Genomic DNA, 16,874 nt, shown 5'->3' on the forward strand with positions numbered 1-16,874 from the left:
TGCTTCTTCTGAGGCTATTTTTGGGAGAAAGGTTTTGCAAGCCGTGGTGCCTTCCATCTAGGTGACCTGATTTGCTCCCTCCCATCATCCGTGTCCTAAAGCTTTGGTATTGGTTCCCACAAGTAAGGATGACGCCGTGGACCGGACACACCTATGTTGGAGAAAACAGAATTTATGTTTACCTGATAAATTACTTTCTCCAACGGTGTGTCCGGTCCACGGCCCGCCCTGGTTTTTTAATCAGGTCTGATGATTTAATTTCTCTAACTACAGTCACCACGGTATCATATGATTTCTCCTATGCAAATATTCCTCCTTTACGTCGGTCGAATGACTGGGGAAGGCGGAGCCTAGGAGGGATCATGTGACCAGCCTTGCTGGGCTCTTTGCCATTTCCTGTTGGGGAAGAGAATATCCCACAAGTAAGGATGACGCTGTGGACCGGACACACCGTTGGAGAAAGTAATTTATCAGGTAAACATAAATTCTGTTTTTTTCATTATTAAGATTAAAACTTTTGTTTTGGGTTGTGGATTATTTTTCAGCGGAATTGGCTGTCTTTATTTTATCCCTCCCTCTCTAGTGACTCTTCCGTGGAAGTTCCACATCTTGGGTATTTATTATCCCATAGGTCACTAGCTCATGGACTCTTGCTAATTACATGAAAGAAAACATAATTTATGTAAGAACTTACCTGATAAATTCATTTCTTTCATATTAGCAAGAGTCCATGAGGCCCACCCTTTTTTGTGGTGGTTATGATTTTTTGTATAAAGCACAATTATTCCAATTCCTTATTTTTTGATGCTTTCGCTCCTTTCTTTTCACCCCACTTCTTGACTATTCGTTAAACTGAATTGTGGGTGTGGTGAGGGGTGTATTTGTAGGCATTTTGAGGTTTGGGAAACTTTGCCCCTCCTGGTAGGAATGTATATCCCATACGTCACTAGCTCATGGACTCTTGCTAATATGAAAGAAATGAATTTATCAGGTAAGTTCTTACATAAATTATGTTTTTTAATTAATTCTCTGTCTCCCTTTTCTCCAAATGAAAGTTAAAATATAATTTTGCAATTTATCCCTCATGGATATGGGAACTGGTAAATATCTGAACAAATAAAGGAGTCTGGGTAAAATGTTCATCTTACTAAGTGTAATTCTGCCATACAATGAAATTCTATATTTACTTAATTTGTACATTTCTGCTCTTAGTTTAGAGAAAAGTGGGAGATAGTTGGATCGGTAAAGATTTTCAATTTTATCTGTGATGGCAATACCTAAATAGGTAAGTGCTTTGGGGACCCATTTAAATTCAAAATTTATTTCTATAAGCTTTTTCTTATGATCAGGTAACTTAACTCCCAATGCCTCACATTTGTTGTTACAGTGGGGCAAAAAAGTATTTAGTCAGCCACCAATTGTGCAAGTTCTCCCACTTAAAGGGACACTGTACCCAAATTTTTTCTTTTGTGATTCAGATAGAGCATGCAATTTTAAGCAACTTTCTAATGTACTCCTATTATCAAATTTTCTTCATTCTCTTGGTATGTTTATTTGAAAAGCAAGAATTTAAGTTTAGATGCCGGCCCATTTTTGGTGAACAACCTGGGTTGTCCTTGCTGATTGGACAGCACCAATAAACAAATGCTGTCCATGGTTCTGAACCACACATTTGCTGGCTCCTTAGCTTAGATGCCTTCTTTTTCAAATACAGATATCAAGAGAACGAAGAAAAATTGATAACAGAAGTAAATTAGAAAGTTGCTTAAAATTGCATGCTGTATCTGAATCATGAAAGAAAAAATTGGGGTTCAGTATCCCTTTAAGAAGATGAGAGAGGCCTGTAATTTTCATCATAGATATACCTCAACTATGAGAGACAAAATGTGGAAACAAATCCAGACAATCACATTGTCTGATTTGGAAATAATTTATTTGCATATTATGGTGGAAAATAAGTATTTGGTCAATATCAAAAGTTCATCTCAATACTTTGTTATATATCCTTTGTTGGCAATGACAGAGGTCAAACGTTTTCTGTAAGTCTTCACAAGGTTGTCACACACTGTTGCTGGTATGTTGGCCCATTCCTGCATGCAAATCTCCTCTAGAGCAGTGATGGTTTGGGACTGTCGCTGGACAACACAGACTTTCAACTCCCTCCAAAGGTTTTCTATGGGGTTGAGATCTGGAGACTGGCTAGGCCACTCCAGGACCTTGAAATGCTTCTTACGAAGCCACTCCTTCGTTGCCCGGGCGGTGTGTTTGGGATAATTGTCATGCTGAAAGACCCAGCCATGTTTCATCTTCAATGCCCTTGCTGATGAAAGAAGGTTTGCACTCAAAATCTCACAATACATGGCCTCATTCATTCTTTCATGTACACGGATCAGTCGTCCTGTTCCCTTTGCAGAGAAACAGCCCCAAAGCATGATGTTGCCACCCCCATGTTTCACAGTAGGTATGGTGTTTTTTGGTTGCAACTCAGCATTCTCTCTCCTCCAAATACGACGAGTTGTGTTTCTACCAACCTGTTCTACTTTGGTTTCTTCTGACCATATGACATTCTCCCAATCCGCTTCTGGATCATCCAAATGCTCTCTAGCATACTTCAGACCGGCCCGGACATGTAGTGGCTTAAGCAGAGGGACACGTCTCAGACACAGGATCTGAGTCACCGGCGGCGTAGTGTGTTACTGATGGTAGCCTTTGTTACGTTGGTCCCAGCTCTCTGCAGGTCATTCACTAGGTCCCCCTGTGTGGTTCTGGAATGTTTGCTCACCATTCTTGTTATCATTTTGACCCCACGGGGTGAGATCTTGCGTGGAGCCCCAGATCGAGGGAGATTATCAGTGGTCTTGTATGTCTTCCATTTTCTAATTATTGCTCCCACAGTTAATTTCTTCACACCAAGCTGTTTGCCTATTGCAGATTCAGTCTTCCCAGCCTGGTGCAGGTCTACAATTTTGTTTCTGGTGTTCTTCGACAGCTCTTTGGTCTTCACCATAGTGGAGTTTGGAGTGTGACTGTTTGAGGTTGTGGACAGGTGTTTTTTATACTGATAATAAGTTCAAACAGGTGCCATTAATACAGGTAATGAGTGGAGGACAGAGGAACCTCTTAAAGAAGAAGATACAGGTCTGTGAGAGCCAGAGATCTTGCTTGTTTGTAGGTGACCAAATACTTATTTTCCACCATAAAATGCAAATTCTTTCCAAATCAGACAATGTGATTGTCTGGATTTGTTTCCACATTTTGTCTCTCATAGTTGAGGTATGCCTATGATGAAAATTACAGGCCTCTCTCATCTTCTTAAGTGGGAGAACTTGCACAATTGGTGGCTGACTAAATACTTTTTTGCCCCACTGTATTTATTTTATATCCCGACAGTTTTTCAAATACTTTGATTATCTGATAGATGATTGGGAGGGATAAATGGGGTTTAGTGAGGGTGAGGATATCATCCGCAAACAATGCCAGTTTATATTCTTTTTTGCCTATCTCAATTCCCACCACATCCTTGTTTAATCTAATTCTTGCTGCTAAGGGCTCAATGCATAAGACAAATATAAGTGGGAAAAGGGGGCATCCCTGTCTTGTACCGTTAAAAATGTTAATAGTCGTACATAGCCAGCAAATCTGATATGAGCAGTGGGGTTAGAATATATTAAGGACAAAGCTTTTTGAAAGGCTCCCTTGATACCAAACTCATTCAATACTGGAAACATATAGGGCCAGGAGATCCTATCGAATGCCTTCTCTGCATCTAGTGAAAGAAACAGAGAAGGCACCCCCTTAACGTTTGCATAATCAATTGAATCTATAATTTTGTGGATATTATCCGGGGCTTCCCTATGCTTAATGAATCCGACCTGATCCGGGAAATCAAAGTGGGCAAAGTGTAGGATTAAGTTGATTTGCCAGAATTTTGGTAAAAAACTTAAAATCCTGGTTTATAAGGGAAATAGGCCTGTAATTCTGGCAATGTAGGATTTTTAGGCTTGTATAACCGTAATTCTTGTAGAGAGCATATCCGTCGGAATTTGATGACCCTGTATGATATTATTTAAAAAATCTACTAATTTAGGGGCTAGTTCCCCCACTAGTGTTTTGTAAAAAAAAAAAAAAACAGGAAACCCATCTGGTCCTGGAGCTTTTGAGGGGTTTAACTGCTTAATTGCTCCTACCACTTCACTCATGGTGATTGGAGAGTTCAATTTATCTATATATTCATTATCCAAATATGGTAAACTACACTCGGCTAAAAACTCCTGTATGGATTTTTTAAGCAGTTCGTTCTGTTGATCAAAACGCAAGTGATATAATTTTTGGTATTACTTGGCAAAAGAATCAGTTATCTCTTTGGGATTATTGGTGGGCTTCCCACCCCGTGTTTGTATTTGGGGAATAGATGTTGATCTTGTGATATCTTTTATTTTTCTAGCTAACATACGATCTGGTTTGTCCGCGAAAAACAAAATAGGAAGTATCTTGCATTTTTAAAGAAGGCATTGCTTCTTTATGGAGAAGATCATCCAATTCACCCTTCTTAAGTTTGAGATCATTAAGTCGAGCCTGCAAATGGTCGGAGTACACCCCCCTCTGTGCAATGTCAATATCTTTCCTTAGTTGTTTTATTAAATTATTTCTGGTTTTAATGTTTTGGGCATTTTCCTTAATCAGTAAACCTCTAATAAAGGATTTAAAAGCTCCCCAAACTGATAGGGGGTTTGTAGTTGTATCTATGTTAGTAGACATGAAGAATTGGATATATTTTTTTAAATTCTTGCTAGTACTAGGAGATCTTTAAAAATTGTAGTATTAAGAGGCCAGGATTTGTCCCTAGCAGAGTCAAAGACTCCCTTCAATGTAAGCTCCACCATAGAGTGGTCTGATCAAGTGCTTGGTATTATATCAGAGGACTGCACCAACGTAAGCAAAATCGGGCTTATGAGTACATAGACAATTCTGGTATGAGACTTATGCACCGGAGAATAAAATGTGTAGTCTCTTGCCCCACTATGTATATCCCTCCACCCATCTATCAGGTTATGATCAAGAATAAAGTCACTCAGTATCTTCTTATGTGTTCTACCTTTGCTCGTCTGAGGAACACTCGATCTATCACTGTCTAAATCAAATATTTAAGTTAAAGTCTCACGCTAGTATCAGTTTATATTTTTTTCCAATAAGTAAGAAGTTTGCTTATTTTACACAAAAAGGTGCTTGGTTTTCATTGGGAGCATAAATGTTTCCCAATAAAACTGGGCAACCATGTATAAGGCCTCTTAAAATAAGAAACCTCCCTTCTGTGTCTCTAATAACTTCTTGTTCTTGAAAATTTAATGATGAATGCAGCAATATAGTCTTACCTGTGAAATAAATGTGATAACAAAAATAATAAAAGGAAAACCAAATAAAGTTCTGAATCAAGGATATGTCTGTGTCCTCTGGATGAGTTTTTCAGCTTGTTAGCATTCCTCAGTGAGATCCCATAAAAAAGGAAACAGAAAATTGCAACATAGTGTGAATCTGTAATGGCACTTTGAGGAAGTAGTTGTTTTGTAACAAATGACTACTCACATTTGTTGGAGCTTTCCACTAAGCTCAAGGATATGCGCACTCCCACTTTATACTGATGGGAAAACAGTACACTAGGTAAAACTTGGATACAAATTTATTTTAAAATATATAAAAAATATAAAAAAAAAAAAAAAAAAAAAAGCTACTATCTCTGTACACAAAAGGAGATTTGCTTTTAACACACCCAGCTGTAATTTGTTACACTGTTGGTATTTTTATTTTGTATAATAATAAATATCAGTTCCACTTTTTACAAGTCTGGTGTTAGTGTGGCAATTTCCTTGTAAGTAACCTAAGGGCTGTTTAGCCTTTCTCCCCTCCTTACTCCAGTTCCAACTCGCAGAAAGTGACCCAGGCAAGGGTTGCTGTTTGGAGACCTAGAGCCACAGGATATCACGACGGGGATTCCCTTGTACAGCCAGCTGGTTTGCTGTTAGAATACCAGCCTGCTTCTACAGGCACAATAGAGTGCCTTCACGTTTGTGAGTACCCTGTATCTTGTCTCGTTTGGATATTCTTGGTCCTTATTGATCTACACATGTGGCGCCTCTGTTTCTGTTTTCATTACAGTTATCCATCATAGAAGTTACATCATCCTTTGGGTGAAGACCGAGAGCTGCCTGTTCTACATATGGACTTTTGTGACACTATTGGAACTTATCTATTGCCAAATTGGTTACATGCTACATTTGTATATATATATTTTATATTTTACAATTTTAACTTCTTTACATTATGTATATTGTGTTATGAGATGCACACTTATTTTTTAATATCTATCATCGCCTTCTAGCGCCTCCTATAGGAGATCTGTGGTACTTAGTATCACAGACATTCCTGTATTTATATTTATGCTTTTCACAGAAGAAAACTTTCCTGAAGCATATCAGTCTGATCCCGCCAAGTAAGGTCAGTCCAGCCCCGAAATACCAGGCAATTCTCCTCTAAACAAGGAACATGACAACCCCAAACGATCATTTCGGCCTCCTATGGGCCTCGTCAGTGAGGTGCAGCCACATTCCTCTAAGCACACTGGGCAATGAGTCCACGTCTGGTTTCCCCCATCACCCATAGGGAGATTTCCCTAGGGTCATATTAATTTGCATACAAAGAGATTCTTTACATGAACCTGTCCTCATGCACATCTAGTAAGGGCAACAAACACAGCAACTCCAGCTCCTTAGAGACACTGCAGAAAATTTTTCACTAAAAAATTCTCATTCCAGAAAATGAAAAAAAGTCCTGCCTCTGGGCATGTTACAATGATGGATCCTGTAGTTACATTGTAGCACAAAGCGGCAGAACGAGTTATACAATGTATTAAGTTTATTAAGGTGAGTTTGCGGTGCAGGTGCATATACTACATCCCCATAATCTTCGATTGGCATCAGCATTTGCTGTACAATCTTTTCCTTTACTCTAGGGCTGGGGCAGGATTTGTTTCTGTACAGGGCACCTAGTTTTGGATAGAGTTTAAATGCAAGTTTTTCTATGTGGAGGCCAAAAGATAGATTGGGGTCTAACAACATAGCCAAGTATTTGAAAGCGTGGACTGCGGTCAGTGTGCAATTTGATTTTGTTTTGATGCGTAGATGGGAATTTTGTTGTTTGTGTAATTTTAGGTACCGTTCCAAAGATCATTGTGACAGTTATGTCAGTGTTTAGGAAGAGTTTGTTTTTTGAGATCCACTTTTTTTTTTCCTGTGAACTGGTCTTGGTATAATCATACCTTTCATAGCCTATGTTCATGAAGGGCTGTCCTTCGTAGACCAGCAACTGGTAAGAAAGAAAAAAAAAAAGGGGGGGGGGGGGGGATACAAACAAAACACATAAAGAAATAAATGCACAATCAACATGTTCCAAATATAATTTTAACTAATATCAATTATAAACTATTATTTTTAAGTATTTAACTTTTAACTGTTATAGTTGTTAAAGTAAGACCATCCAAGGGTAATACCGGTCCCGTGAATGGGGTCCCCACATCAAAGGGGTTCAAGTGCAATAAAAGTCTTAACTTATCAGGCCCTAAAGATATTACAAACTTCATTCTATCTCATTTTCTCCTTATCCTCTATACATGTCATACCCCATCTTCTAAAGGTCTTGCATATTATATAATAATCTATGTTAGATGGGCCATAAACAAACAATGAAGGACTAGAGTTGATCCTATCATTACTTTTGTTTGTAATGAACAGAACAATTACTCAATACATCTCACCTTTCAAATTCTTTCCTACATTTTCCATACCTATTCTTTAAGGCATTGCTTTCCATACTGTGTGTCGTGACACAATAGTGTGTCGGCGGCAGTGAGTAGGTGTGTCCCTGCTTTTTTTTTTAATTTAAAATTATTTTTAATTGTTTTTTTTGGTTTCCGACTTTCCGCCTGCCTGCATATCACGTGGTTGACATGTGATTCATACCCAGTGGGTCACAGATCATCTTAACCTATTGGCGCAGCTTAGCGGGAACTGAAACTATTCCCATTGGCGGCACATTGGCTCCTGACTGCACGTGTAGACTCCTCAATCAGCTCGTGACTGCATGTGTAGTCAGTGAGTGGGACAGCAGTGTGTTTGCAGCATGGGCAGTAGTCAATCAGACTCGCACAACTTTGAGGGCAGCAGCTTAAACGCTGAGCAGAAGTCAGTGTTGGGTTTTTTGCAGCTAGCTCCCAGTAGTACATTGCTGCTCCTGCTCTTGATATATGTATAGGAAGTGGAAGCTTAAAAATGCTTGATGATGAAATGTGGGTGTCTTTATATAATATTCCACCTATTGGCGTTATTAAACTTTTTTTAATTCTTGCACATACATACTGTTTTGTTATTATATAATTTATGTATGTGTCCGTATATCTTAAAACAAGTTAGTTTAACCTCCTGTTTGCTAGTACAACTGAATTACTGTGTCACAAAATGATGTAGGTGTAAAAAGTGTGTGACCAACATGAAAAGTTTGGAAAGCTCTGCTTTAAGGTAACATTAAATTGGGCATAGGGTCTGAATATATATTCTGTTCTAGCAATAATTATAAGGGATAAAACATTAAAACTAATATAGAACTCTAAATCCTATTAGAACAGATAAACTAGTTCTAAACATTTCAACATAAGTCACATAATAGAATTCTTAATATTCAAACAAGATAGTGGTATTCACATGAATCTTCATTTTCCCAACTATGTCCATGTCACAAGAAGTCAAGACCTATTTCCATCTTTCCAATTCAGGTTACAGTCCCAATCATTTCTTCAAGCATGAGAGCTTGCTTTGTGACTTTGTATCCACGACTTTTATCTTTCTTCATTTTAACATTAGGGTATTAGAATCTCAGAAACTGTGTCGAACAGTTACCACTTTAACAGAAGGTATCAAGCCTCACAAAAAGTTAGGAGTAGACCCAGACTTTCCAAATCAAGTAGGAGAACCATTCACTTCATCGAGCACTTGAGCTTGTTTAGTGGATTTGTTTCCTTGGCTTTTATCTTTCCCCACCTGTGTTCAGGATTGCTTAAATGACCTTCTGGGAGATCGTTCAGGTAGGGGTATCTCAGAGTCTACCTCAAGCAATTGCAGCTTTTGTAGAAGATCTCATCCCTCTGTCAGTGTAGAACAGGAATAAGACACCTTGTTGTAGACAAAGGATATTTTGAATGGAAAGTTCCATCTATATTTTACCTGGTGTTTGGTCAAAACAGCAACAATTGGTTTGAAATCTCTCCTCTTCCTGAGTGTAATAGGAGATAAATCTGAGAATAACTGTATTTTGTGACCTTCAAATTCTACATTAGATTGTCTTGCCGCTTGGAGAAGTTTTTCTTTTGTGGTGTAATAATGAATTTCACTATTATGTCTCTTGGGATGTTAGCCATCGGTGGTTTGTAGAGTGCTCTATGTGCTCTATCCATTAATAATAGGGTGTTATCCACATCTGGTATATGAAGTCTCCAAATTGAAGGTAGAACTTTGTCAAGATCTGTGTAGGTTTCTGGAAGATTTCTGAGTCTAATGTTAGATCTTCTAGATCTGTTTTCCAGATCCTCTAGATGAGCTTCCAGTTGTTGGATCTTTGTCTGTTGGTCATTGATGGTTTTATGTATCTCTGGGATTTCTTCTGAGATATCATCCACCCTTTCTTCTAACTCAGAGGTATGACCTCCAATTTCCAAGATGTACTGTTTAAGTTCCTGAAGGGCAGACTTCAACTCTTCATGAAAAAGCACTTTGATTTGTTTCAGTAAGTGTTATTGAGAAGAACCAAAGATTTGGTCATTTAATGCTGCAGTATTATCTTTACACTCATATTGGTCTTGCAAAGAAGTTTGGTCCAGAGCCTGGAGCTTTTTATTGGCTTAAGATTTTGAGATACATTCTTTGACCGACTGTGTTCTGCTTTTTGAGGCAGCCATTATTTTCATAAAGTGAATTTTTCGTGACACTATAGAGAAGGATCAGAGAGCACCAGGAAAATATTACTTAATTCATATTTCACTGTAACAGGTGAGGTAATAAAAGACGCTTTATGCTAGATGCATTTCATATAGAGACATAAGAAACATGCCAAATAGGGACAATCCCACTCCCAGACTGGCATAAAAAGATGTGTAACTTCAATTCATTATTAATCCATGTCACCAGGATCAGTTATCCATGAAACAAAAAAATTGATCTTACTCTTTAAACTTTACCCTTCTTATTTATCTTTTTGTTTGCTGTAATAGTATACCACGTTTCCTGTGGGTCCGTATAAGCCAAAGTCACATAGATCGGACACAGACAGGAAAAATTATTATTTTTTAATAGTCCAAGTTGTGATTACTACTACTATTTTCTCACTATGAGCACTTTACATGAGCTTATCCGCCTTCACAAATTTTTTGTTTCTATGTATATGTGAGACATAGCTGGTGTCAAAGTTAGCATGAACTAGTCAGTGTTCAGAGTCTCCGTTTAAAAGTTTCCCAGATTCTATGACCTTTTCAGGATACTCTAATATAGTCTATATGTGTAGACTTTAAATACAATCGTGTATGGAGCCTCTTAAACTAAGCTTTTTCTCATCAGGTTGGTTAAGTTACTGTATGTACGCCATAGGGGAGCGGCTGACAGGCCCAAAGTGCGCAACAGTTCAAATTGCCGTTTCAGTGTGTGTCTAACATTTTTTATTTGATACCTCTCCCAGCGTTTGCAAAGGATCCAATCCTTATCACGTCCTGCTCTCGATGTAGATGGACCGCAGAGAGGTAAGTCAGGACAGCAGGAGATAGTAACAGCATTCGGTGCCAGCATTCTTAATTGAAAGCTAAATCTAGGAGGTTAATATGCTTATTTTTTAGACCTTAAAGGCCGCCTCTAATCTGACAGTTTTTCACCACTAGAGGGCATTAGTTCATGTGTTTCATATAGATAACATTGACCTCACGCTCCTGTAGTTACCAAGGAGTGACCACTGATTAGCTAAAATGAAAGTCTGTCAAAAGAACTGAAATAAGGGGGCAGTTTGCAGAGGCATAGATACAAGGTAATTATAGAGGTAAAACATGTATTTGTATTATTATAACAGTGTTGGTTATGCAAAACAAGGGAATGGGTAATAAAGGGATTATCTATCTTTTTAAACAACAACAATTATGGTGTTGCCTTTAGGGAATGCCATTTGTGTATAGTGCTCATTTGACCTGACACTTAAATGGACTACTACAAAATTCAGAAAGGGAAAGAAGGAAGAAGAGAATTATATGGTTTGTATGGACATGTTTGATGGGGCAAAATAGAATGAAATCTGTTGTGAGAAATGTTGGTACATGTTCTCTGTAAAGCATATATATGTATGATGTTTTAGCAGAGAGTCACTGTAGCATATGCATCAAGGTAATTGATCCTTCTAAAACGTTAATTCTTTCTATACAATTAGGAAGAGAAGGAGAAACGTCGCCTTGAGCTGTTGGAAAGGAAGAAGGAAAGTCAACGCTTACTAGAAGAGGAGGCTGCTAATATAAAGTCAAAGCTGGCAAAAAATGTGGTACCATCCAAAGTGACCCGTGCACAGATTGAAGATACTTTGCGAAAGGATGAAGTGCAAAAAGGTAGGGACAGGATGACCAGACAGGTGAGAGAATTTCTGTAAGGAGTATGCAGATCTAATACATGGTTTGTTACCAGGTCCTGTTGAGAAACCCAAGACTCATTTGGACATGCCACTGGAGGAGAATGTGAACCGACGTGTGCTGGAAGAGGGTGAAGTTGAGGCAAGGACAGTAGAGGATGCCATAGCTGCTCTGAGGTAAGAGTGATGCCTCAACCCTTATTACATCTACCTTTTCTTTCCAATGAATATCATTCTCTGAATTTGCTTGAATTTTATGAAATTACCTATACATGGTACCTTCAGTGGCATTTTTGGAAATTGCAGTTAAATACTGAATCAGAAGATCTATTCCATATAGTATTCAGTGGCCCTAGCATATTAGGAGAATGGTAGGGTGTAAGTGGACTTCTGAACATACTTCTCTTTTATTTATTTGAGTTTTATTTATTGTTGTAAGTTCTCTCACTGTTCTGAACGTGTTATACTTATAATATTGCAAACGCACTGTAACAAAAGTATTCACCCATGGAAATGTATAGAAATACACCTCTTAGTGAGACTACCTTGAAAAACTGATATCAGCCCTTTCAAAAATTTCACGGGCAATATCGATCCCGCCACAGATTACTTTTGAATATATGGCTACTTTGATGATGTTTCGATCATTATTATTTAAAACCCATAAGTAGTGATGAAGTAAAGGTATTAAAAGGTCATACATTTTGATACATTTTAATGAATTTAGCCCATTGTGTAAGCATGTGAAAAAAATGCTGTTTTTGCTTATATTTGCTCTATATTTCTGTTGCTCTTTGGCAGGAAAGAGACTGAGTGTATCACATGAAAAAGGACTTTTAAAGGCCGCCTTTTAATTTGTCAAGTAAATAAAAAATGAAACAAAAACGTGATTTTGTTTTCTACTACTTATATTATAAATATAATATAGATAAGTCTTTCTCAGATTTTTGTTTACCTACAGAATGTATTACATTTTAAACAAGAGAGAAAATTGTAATGAGAATAAAACTTTTTGATGTCTTAGTGAAAAAGACCAATAAATAAATTATGATTATACATAAGAAAATATACTTACATATTGAACATTAGGCAGTTGGCTGCATTATTTCTACTTTATCTTATAAGACTAGTTGATAAGCCTGCCCAGAGGGCAAGCTATGTGTTAAAAATGCAACCCACCAAGCTACAAATAATAAAAAAAGTAAAAAATACAGAAAAAAATAAATAAACAAAGCTATCCAAAATAATAAAATTAAACCTAAACTAATATCCCTATACAAATAAAAAATCCCCCCCAAAATAAAAACACCCCCTAATCTAATACTAAACTACCAGTAGCCCTTAAAATGGCTTTTTGTAGGGCATTGCCCTAAAGAAATCAGCTCTTTTACATTAAAAATAAACAAAGTCGCCCCCCCCCCCCAAACAGTAAAACCCCTCACCCACCAAACCCCCCAAAATAAAAAAAAACAAACACTAATAAACCTAAACTACCCATTGCTCCTAAAGGGGCATTTGCAAGGGCATTCAGCTCTTTTTCACTGCCCTTAAAAGGGCATTCAGCTGCCCAATGAATCCTAATCTAAAAAAAAAAAAAAACTAACACTAAAGCCCCAAATAGGTACTCACGGTTTCAGAAGTCCGGCGGAGAAGGTCTTCTTCCAGGTGGGTCTATCATCTTCATCCACAGCGAAGGCGGCGCGGAGCAGAAGCCTGGAGCGGTCTTCCCAGATGTGGTGATCCTCGGCGGTGGTCATCTGTGGCGGTGACGGTGGTCCCCGGCGGCATAGAGGCTCCTCTTCATCCGATGTCCATCGTATACTGAATATTGAATGCAAGGTACCGCAATCAAGTTGAGGTACCTTTCATTCCTATTGGCTAAATTTTTCAAAACAGCCAATAGGATTAGAGCTACTGAAATTTCAGTAGCTCTCATTCTATTGGCTGATTTTGAAATAGGATGAGAGCTACTGAAATCGTGTTGGCTGATTTTAACAGCCAATAAGATTTCAGTAGCTCTAATCCTATTGGCTGTTTTGAAAAATTCAGCCAATAGGAATGAAAGGTATCCCAACTTGATTGCGGTACCTTGCATTCAATATTCAGTATACGATGGACATCGGATGAAGAGGAGCCGCCAAGGACCGCCGCCACAGATGACCACCGCCGAGGATCGCCACATCTGGGAAGACTTCTCCAGACCTCCGCGCCGCCTTCGCTGTGGATGAAGATGATGGACCCGTCTGGAAAAAGACCTTCTCCGCCGGACTTCTTAAACCATGCGTACCTATTCGTGGCTTTAGTGTTTTTGTTTTGTTTTGTTTTTGCAGGGTTTTTGTTTTTTTAGATTAGGGTTCATTGGGCAATTTCAAAAAGAGCTGAATGCAATTTTAAGGGCAGTGAAAAAGAGCTGAATGCCCTTTTAAGGGCAACGGCCATACAAATGCCCCTTTAGGGGCAATGGGTAGTTTAGGTTTATTAGTGTTAGTTTTTTTTATTGTGGGGGGTTTTATTGTTAGGGGGGACTTTGTTTATTTTTAATGTAAAAGAGCTGATTTCTTTAGGGCAATGCCCTACAAAAAGCCCTTTTAAGGGCTATTGGTAGTTTATTCTTAGATTAGGGGGTGTTTTTATTTTGGGGGGCTTTTTTATTTTCATAGAGATTAGGTTTAATTTTTTATTTTGGATAGTGTTGTTTATTATTTTTTGTAATGTTAGCCTTTTTTATTTTCTGTAATTTTATATTAATGTAATGTATTTTTTTTATTTTTTTATTGTAATGTAGTTTTTTTTTAAAAATGTAATTAAGGGGTTAATTTAAGGGGGCTTAGTCATTAAATTAGTTTTTTGCGTTGTGGGGGTTGGCGGTTTAGGAGTTAATAGGTAAATTAGGTCTAATGCATTGTGGGGGGTCGACACAATGGTCCTTGGTTTGCTTAGGGGCATGGGGGATTGTACTCAGTCCTCATTGGCCTTTTTAATTTTAGTCAGCCAGGGCTCTGTTGAGATCTGCTGCGACATTCCAGTTGGTTCCCGATCTCTGTGGGAACTAGCGTACCCTCCTCCCCGTAGGGGGGTTGGAGGTTCGGAGGATTTTAGGTCCTTCATTCCGCCGGTTCCTGGTGGACTTGCCTTCCGAGGCTTCCTTGGGTTTGTCCTTTTAGGATTTTTTCCCTGTTGATATTTCTCTTCCTTTGGGTCGAGGCTGTCTGGACTTTGTTCTGCTTTTCTTGACAGCTTTTGGCCGTTTAAGTTAGGAAGTTGAGGGCCTTGCGGCTTTTGCTACTTCCGGGAGTTAGTCGTTTCCACATGGGGATGATAGACTGTGTTGTCTCCTTCTTTCCACTGCTAGCTTTCGCTTCGGTTCTTTCGCCAGGACTTGGGATGCTTTGCATTCTTCTCATTTAGGTGTGGCCTACGGAAAAATAATCTGAGAGGATTATGGAGACTAGTCTGTTTCTGAACTCTTTTTTTGAGTGACTTTGTTCTCGTAAATAAAGTCCTCTTGGATTTTGGCAGTGTTGTCCATTGTGCCTGGGGCTCTAGAGTGGCCTTGTGACTTTGTCATTGCCTTGCTCCCTTTTGGTAGGGAGTTTGTCTCCTACTAGGGGTGTTCTCTTCCCTTTTGTGCTTGGAATTTTACGAGTGAGTCCTGTACCCGGTTTCCGGGTTAGCCCGGATAACATTCCCTGTGATGTCTGCTCTGCTTCAGACAGGGTGTCTTGTGCTCCCCTGGGGGTATAGTTTATTTTAGAATGGCTTTAGGTTCCCGGGTCCAGGTTCTTGTCCTGATCCTTCTTTGGGTGTCTGGAAACTTACGTTCCGGCAGACTGTTCAGGACAGGGTTCTTGTCTCGGATCCTCCTGTTGGAATGGTTCAGGACGACCCAGTGTTTTCAGTGGAGGACTGTTTGTCCTTACGGGCAGAATGTGCTTCCCTTTTTGGTGAGGGAGTTTTTCTCTGTTGCAATCAACAGTTGTGTCTGGATGATTCGTCATTCGGTCCTGGATTTTGATTCAGGCTACGACTTCCTCATGTCATTGTGGGCATGGGCGCTTTTTTTGTCCGTTCCCTCCCCTTTGGGGGGGTGGTTGGACTACCTCAGTACCGGCTGGTGCTCGGAGGTGGGTTTTTTTCCTCTCTCTGGAGGATTGTTTCCTCTCTCTGGAGGATTGTTTCCTCTCTCTGGAGGTCGGAGCAAGTAACTTGTATTGCTGTTATGCATGGGGGCAGCTTACTGCAGCTCTCTGGCTTGTTCTGTTTCGACTGTTGGAGATTTAAGTCCTCCTGTTGTTAATGACAGGGGTATTGTGCCAGGACTTCCTAAGGGGGTCTATTTGTGCTTTTTCTATACCAACTCCTAGGGGGTTCTCTGTGAGAGTGCCCTTAATTTTGGAGGAGCGGATTGGGTTGGCAACCGAGCTCTGTTGGAGGGGGTGAGCTCCTCTCCATTTTCCATTTCCCAGGAGGCTTGGGGTTTGGGATCTCCTTGTTCCCCTTGTCTATCAGACATGCCTATAATGGGCTGGTCTGGTGCTTAGAGCAGGATCTGAGATCTGTTTGCTCTGCTAATTTAGTACTCCGTTTATGCAAGTTTTTGGTGAGCCTTCCTTAGGGGGCTCTGTTTATCTTCCACGTTTATATCTTGTGGGAAGGTTTGGCTGCATCTTTAGAGTCGTCTTTGGATGACGGTAGAGTGCAGTGTTTTGGCTCTTCAGGTGTTGACTTTAGATGTTCGCCTATATAAGCTTGGAGCGCGAGGCTTAGGGTTTCGGAATATTTAGATATTCTGAGCTGCTTTTCTGCGGTTTTTGGAGACCTTTGTCTTCAGGTGTCTCTAGGTTGTGGATACACTATACTTAGGGAAGATTCTTGTCTCTGTTCAGACTCCAGGATTCTTAAACCCTTGGATGCTGTGCAGACTAGGGTTTGGGTCTGCCTCCCTTTGTTCTGATGGATGGTTGGGTTCTTATTAGCTTGGCCCTGGTTTTCGGGGTTTAACTTTGTGTCCTTGGGGCTCGTTTGTGCCCCACTTTCTGATTCTCTGGAGTCCTTTATGGATGTCTTATCTGTGTCCTTTTTGGCAGAATCTGTGTTGTAGCCCTTTCTCTAGTAAGGGGTGTGTTGTTGTGGGACCGACTGTCGGAGGACGGTGTCTCTTCTTAGGCTTGTTTGGC

At 39.4% G+C, this 16,874-nt stretch overlaps 1 protein-coding gene across 1 annotated transcript in view; it reads left to right on the top strand.

The window, feature by feature from the left end:
• Positions 1–16,874, top strand: part of CCDC124 (coiled-coil domain containing 124) — a 177,572-nt gene that overhangs the window by 139,914 nt on the left and 20,784 nt on the right. Inside the window, exons 3-4 of the mRNA XM_053702874.1 lie at positions 11,506–11,677; positions 11,754–11,874. Coding sequence (XP_053558849.1) covers positions 11,506–11,677; positions 11,754–11,874 — 293 coding nt within the window. The remainder of the gene's footprint in view (positions 1–11,505; positions 11,678–11,753; positions 11,875–16,874) is intronic.

The sequence above is a fragment of the Bombina bombina genome, chromosome 2, assembly GCF_027579735.1.
Source record: "Bombina bombina isolate aBomBom1 chromosome 2, aBomBom1.pri, whole genome shotgun sequence".
Lineage (NCBI taxonomy): Eukaryota > Metazoa > Chordata > Amphibia > Anura > Bombinatoridae > Bombina > Bombina bombina.